This window comes from Quercus lobata, chromosome 2 (assembly GCF_001633185.2).
Source record: "Quercus lobata isolate SW786 chromosome 2, ValleyOak3.0 Primary Assembly, whole genome shotgun sequence".
Classification (NCBI taxonomy): Eukaryota; Viridiplantae; Streptophyta; class Magnoliopsida; order Fagales; family Fagaceae; genus Quercus; species Quercus lobata.
In genome coordinates this window covers 93,590,565-93,596,765 of record NC_044905.1, presented here as the reverse complement: position 1 = coordinate 93,596,765, position 6,201 = coordinate 93,590,565, and the positions used below count along the sequence as shown (strand labels likewise).

At 33.5% G+C, this 6,201-nt stretch overlaps 2 protein-coding genes across 2 annotated transcripts; both read right to left on the bottom strand.

Moving 5' to 3' along the window:
- Positions 1–284: 284 nt before the first annotated feature.
- Positions 285–2,362, bottom strand: LOC115957804 (UPF0057 membrane protein At2g24040-like). Its single transcript, XM_031076138.1, has 3 exons — positions 2,221–2,362; positions 1,979–2,121; positions 285–536 (listed from the first exon to the last, which is right to left on the bottom strand). Exons 1-2 carry the CDS (start codon positions 2,308–2,310, stop codon positions 1,984–1,986), a joined length of 228 nt encoding a protein of 75 aa, XP_030931998.1. The 5' UTR covers positions 2,311–2,362; the 3' UTR covers positions 285–536; positions 1,979–1,983.
- Positions 2,363–3,612: 1,250 nt separating this feature from the next.
- On the bottom strand, positions 3,613–5,988 carry LOC115957788 (UPF0057 membrane protein At4g30660-like). The gene is made up of 3 exons (XM_031076117.1): positions 5,730–5,988; positions 5,494–5,636; positions 3,613–3,810 (listed from the first exon to the last, which is right to left on the bottom strand). The coding sequence occupies exons 1-2, from the start codon at positions 5,817–5,819 to the stop codon at positions 5,499–5,501; spliced, it is 228 nt and encodes a 75-aa protein (XP_030931977.1). The 5' UTR covers positions 5,820–5,988; the 3' UTR covers positions 3,613–3,810; positions 5,494–5,498.
- Positions 5,989–6,201: the final 213 nt, after the last annotated feature.

Genomic DNA, 6,201 nt, shown 5'->3' with positions numbered 1-6,201 from the left:
TTTCATCAAATGCTCACTACAGAAATGCCTTCAAACTTAGTGGCACGCCCAGCAGGGAGCACAGTTCACAATATATGGGTGTACTAGAGACAAATTGCAAAAATGGTTTACTAATGAAGAGCAAGTTATCCGTTCGCATTAAAAGGTATCTATCAAGCACTGCATTTTTGTCCTTCCAAGAATAGGTCATTAGCGTTTATATTACTCTCGAGGCACCGCTATAAACAAGCAGTTCAAACCTTGTCCCCAACAAAGAATACACACAAATGTATAATATTTGATAATTACTCAACCAAAGGCAGAAGCTTATATTGACAAACCACGAAACCAAATTCAATTACCATAATGGATTCATTGCATGCTGAAAGAGTAAAATATCATCAACTTAAAGTGCACACAAGATAAACAGTCAAAAATCAAGAGTAGAATGCATTGAAAGTTCAGATTATAATTTTAAACTCAATGGCATTTCACGGGTAAATTGGTACATGAATACAACATTGCCAGCACAGGAGCAAGCTGCTGCAGAGCTCTATCTGCAAGAAAAATAGAAATTAATTTCTGTCTGGTAAATATGAGAAAGAGGAAAAGATAAAAACAAATATATTGTGTTACTTCAAAATCATTAAGGCTCTTGTTCTCTTTTGTTCTCCACCATTATCTCAACCAAATAAAGAATTATAAAAAAATCAAAGAGTAAAAGGGAAAAGGGAGGGAGTGGGGGAGGAAAATTGAGCTTCATTTGATTAATAAAAGATAGTGGGGAAGAAAAATAAATCAGGATTTTGAAGCATTGCCTACACTTGGAAGAAACAAAAATTTTGATAAAGTAAAAAGCTATATTTTAAGAAATGCATTGGCTAAACCTTCTCTCAACCAGCTAAACAAAAGAAAATTATTCCAGTTAATATTCATTAATCATGTGCATCTGATTGATCAAACAAAAAGGTTATTCTTTAGCTAATGACTTAACATATGCATCCAGTATTTACACTCTATTTTTAGCTGTAAATCACTATTAATCCCACTACCTGTACCTTAACAAAAGCATACTTGTTTCTTTTCACCCTTTACCATAGAACACAACAGTCACTCATAGGAACATAGGAAAGTAAAATTCAAACAAAACTGGGGGGGGGGGGGGGGGGGAGAGAGAGAGAAAGTGATATGCCATTGTAACTATGACTGGAAGAAACCCCAAAAAGGTTCAAAAGTTGGCATTAGATTTCACTGCAATACGCTCTCCACATTAACTTTAGATATTTGTTGAAAAAATTAAGATCTAAGACTTAATATCATCTGTATGCAACCACAGCTTGTCTTAAGCCAAACAAACGCATTTCTAATGTCATTTTGAAAGAGAGAGAGAGAACTTTGCATAGCTGATGCACTTTCTTCTGCATAATGGGCAAAACTTAGGTATAGTTAGGTTCCCCGATTGAATACAACCACATGATTACACTTAAGTGATCAATTTAGTGTTATCTTTTCCAGAGACAATTAAATTCAACCATGTATTTCATTGGTTTATGCAACCACATGCTTATACTTAATTGGGGAACATAAGATACAACCCCTAAGACATTGTACCTAAATTTTATCCTTACATAATATACCCAAATCAAAGCAAAAATCACTATATGATTTCTTGTACTTTAATTAAAGCAGCATGATCATAGTTTTTTCAATTCAATCAAAATGTTTAGTAAGGCAAAACCCACGTGAAAATAATTTGGGGGAAAAAAAAAAGACAAGGATAAGCAAACAGATTGTGAAGCGTTAACTACTCAAGTCGAGGTCTTAAGTCAGATAAAAGATATTAAAAAAAAAAAAAAAAAACCCAACAACCAAATCTGAATAACTAAGTAACAATGTATCAAATAATACCATATGGGTCATGGAAAATTCATTGTTTGAGAGGCTAAAATTTGAAAAAATCATAAAAGTAAATAGAGTAATGAATGAGAGAAGCAATTACCAAGGCTATGCGGAATAGTAGAGTGGACGCCTGTATTCGTCAAAGTACTGATCACGATCCACAAACACAATGGCATAGAGAGCGTAGATTATTCCAGGGACGTAACCCAGAATAGTCAGCAACACACAGAGCCAGAACTCAACCTGTAAAGTTTCAAAATTGGAGCTTCAAAACAATGAAAAGCTAAGTACAGATCGAATAGAGAATCATGGAGAGAAAGAGAGAGAGAGAGAGGGGCGTACGGTGCAGCAACCGTGGCGTAAACAAACGCCCAGAGGAGGGAGCAAGATGGCGATCAAGATCTCGCAGAAGATTTCACAGCGATTTACCATTTTGACGGAGAGTGAGGGGGAAAGGGAGAGAGTCAAAGATATTTTATAAGAGATCCACAGACGTGAGGACCGAGGAGAGGGTCTCTTATAATAATTTTTAAACTTAATGGACAAGAAAACAAATTAATTAATAATAAATAGGATCTTAATTTTTTTTTTCTATAGAGGATAGAATATCAAATTATGGGAACCACAAACCCTATGACAATAGTTTGTTATCCTACCAAATTATCGACTAATTTTTAGCGTAGATGAGTTTGAGTTTTATATCTCTTATTTAAAAGCAAAATATTAAATCAGATGAATTAATTAGAACCTGAATTTATCTTATATAGCTTGTTGTTATCTATTTAGTGGTTTAAGTGTCTGTACCATTTTAGAGTTATTGTTAATTTGGTCCTATATTTCAGTATGAGTCAATTTGGTTTTATTGTTTTCAATCTGTAGTCAATTTGACCTTTATCGTTATCTTACCAGCAAAAATTGATTGGCAAATTGAAAATAGTATTGACTAAATTTAATAATAACCCAAAATATAAAGATCAAAATTGTAAATATTTTCAAGTTTTTGTTTTGGGCATGGATATTTTGGCGTGGATATGGCTTCTATAGTTTGCCACCTCACCTGTCAACAAAAGTGTGGGTCACTCATTTTATCTGCTTGCCTTTTTTTGGGGGGAGGGGGAATAAATAAATAATATTCTTATTTTGACCTTCTTTTGTAGATCACAATTGATTTTTTGATTGAATCCCTTGTGGTTCCAAGTTACTCAAGTTAAGATAAATCATTGCTTTGGCGAGGCAAAAAGATGCACTGATACCCTTGCTAAATTGGGAACTAAACAATCTTTTGACTTGATGTATTTTAATTTTCCCTTTGTTGATCTTTTGGATGTTTATTTATCAAACCTTTTGTGGGCTGTACTTTAACCGGCTTTGTCTTAAACCTTTTGTTTTATTTATGGTGTAGTTGAATTAATTCATTTAAAAACAAAAAATGCCTGATGGTTTGAATGGTAAAGCAGTTGGGAACCTTTTATTTTACTTTAATAATTCGATAATTGGAAGTATTAGTTATTATTATTATTTTTCATATCACTCTCTTGAGGCACCACTAAGTCACTAAACTATACACAACACAAGTTGTTTAACTCATGTCTCCGACCAAAAACACACTCAAAATTATAATATTTATTTGTAACTGATCTTTTCCATACTCGAGCAATGGCAGAAGCCCATATGACAAAACAGGAAACCAAGTTCAATTACCATAGTTTGTTCTCAAAAAAAAAAAAAGTTCAATTACCATAGTTGATTAATTGCATGCTGAAAAAGTTAAACATCGTCAACTTAAAGCGTACACAAGATAAGAACCAAAGATCAAGAGCAGTATGCATTGAAAATACAGATTATAATGCTAAACAAAATGGAATTTCGCAGATAAATTAGTACGGGAATATAACATCGCCAACACTGGAGCAAGCTGATGCAGAACTCTATCTGCAAGAAACATAGAAATTAATTTTACCTGGTCAATAAGAGAATGTAAAAAATATTAAAACGCAAAATTTTGTGACTCCAAATTTTAGTATATGAAGCTTGAGAAGAGAAACACTTGGGTATCAACTAAACTGTTGAGAACAGAGAGAAACAGAACATAGGACTAAGGTTGTTTGAAGCATTACTTACACTTGAAGACACAAAATTTTGATCAAGTAAAAACTTAAATTTAAGAAATGCATTGACTAAGCCTTCTCTTAGCCAGCTAAACAGAAGTGAATTATTCCAGTTGATATTCATTAATCATAAGCATCTAGTTGATCAAACAAAAAACGCTGTTCTTTAGCAAATGACCTAGCATATGCATCCAGTATATAGGTTTGCGTTGATTTTATCCGTGTCAACAGACAATTTGAAATGTCTCAACTTTTTTAAACTCCAATTTAAGCTGAAATCACTTAAACTATTTAATCCCACTACCTTGGCATTAAGGAAAGCATACTCATTTCTTTTCATCCTTAACCTCCTTAACCTCAGAAAACAACTGTCACTTGTAGGAACATAGGCAAGTAAAAAACAAAACTAGAGAGAGAGAGATGCCATGGTAACTATGACTGGGCTAAACTCCCACAATTTTTAAAATTACGTGTACGGTTTCACTGCAATTAGCTATTCAACACCAGCCCTAGTCTCAAATAATGTCTTTTATTGAGCCCACAAAGTGTAGCATTCCCCTACAGTCTGTAGAGTAATTTTTCACTAAGAAGGATTGTAATATGAAAGAGAGCATTCTAGTTTGAAGATCTCTTGACCCATATACAAAAACCTTTGATTGCGTATTGAATATAGATGCATGTCATTCTTATCCCACAAGCTAAGACCAAATTCTCACATGTCCGTTTCATTATTACAACCGGTTTTGTTTTTTTAATGTCAAAGACCAGAAGCTATGCACAAATTACAAATATTATTATTGGATCTGGGTTGTTCTTAACATCAATGGCTATTCATTCTTAATATCATCTCTAATTCCATATTAAAAAAAAAAAAAAAAAATCAGCTTGTCTTAAACCAAACAGACACATTTTCAATGTCATTGACAAAGGGACCTATGTATAGGAGCCAAATATAGGATGCGTTTGTATAAGCTGTTGTGAAACAGCATTTTAAGTTTAAAATAAACATTTGTAGAAAAGTTATAAGTAGTTGCTGTCGCAAAACATCGTTTTGGGTTTTTAAAATGCACTTTAGGCTCCCAAATCGTCTGACCAAACAGACTCATACAGTCATGCAAGATCAAAAAGCTCAGTACTTCCTTATGCACAATATACCCATCACACAATACAAAATTTACAGGGTAGCAAATTAAAATCACTATATGCTTCCCTGTGCTTTACTTAAATCAAATTGATCACTATTTTTGCAATTCATTCAACTATTTAGCGAAGCAAAACCATTACGCATGTGAGATTAATTTGAAAAAAACAGGGATAAACAGAAAAGATTATGAAGTGTCAACCACCCAAGAGTCAAGTCCATGTCTAAAGTCAGATCAAAACTAACCCAAAAAAAAAAAAAACCAATAACCAACCAGATATCCAAATAACTAAGAAACTGCATATTCATTGTTTCAGAGAGTAATTATTTGATAAAAGTAAACAAAGTAATGAGAGAAATAATTACCAGTTCTAAGCGGAAGCGTAAAGAGGACGCCTTTCTTCACTGAAGTACTCATCACGATGTAGAAACACAATGACATAGAGAGCATATATTATTCCAGGGATGTAACCCAGAATAGTCAGCAACACACAGAGCCAGAACTCAACCTGTAATATTTCAGATACATGAAATCAAAAAAGAGACAAACAAAAAAAGACAATATTTTTATCATGAAGAGAGAGAGAGAGAGAAAGGCATACACTGCAGCAACCATGGCGGAGACAAACACCCAAAGGAGGGAGCAAAATGGCGATCAGAATCTCGCAGAATATTTCACACCCATTTGCCATTTCGACAGAGTGACAGTGAGAGAAACAGAGAGAGTGAAATATAGTTAAGGTCTTGGAAGTTTTGATGGACAAGGAAATAGATCAGATACTAAAATCTTTCAGTTTCTTCTTTAGAAGAATCTGATGACTTATTTCAATGACAGGCCTTTTTGTAGTGATGTGGGGTCAACTGTTTACAGCTTGGTTTCTTGGTTTGAGTGTAAATAGGAGGAAATACCGATAGAGTAGAATTTGTAAAGAATATATATTTTTTATTCTTTCTTTTAGTATATCCTTTCTGTCTTTTAGTCTTTTTCTTAATCATAAATTGGGAGGTTGTTAGACCAAAATTAGCAAATTTTGAGGTTAAAAAAGAATTATTGTTTAGATTTTGGTTGGCAGA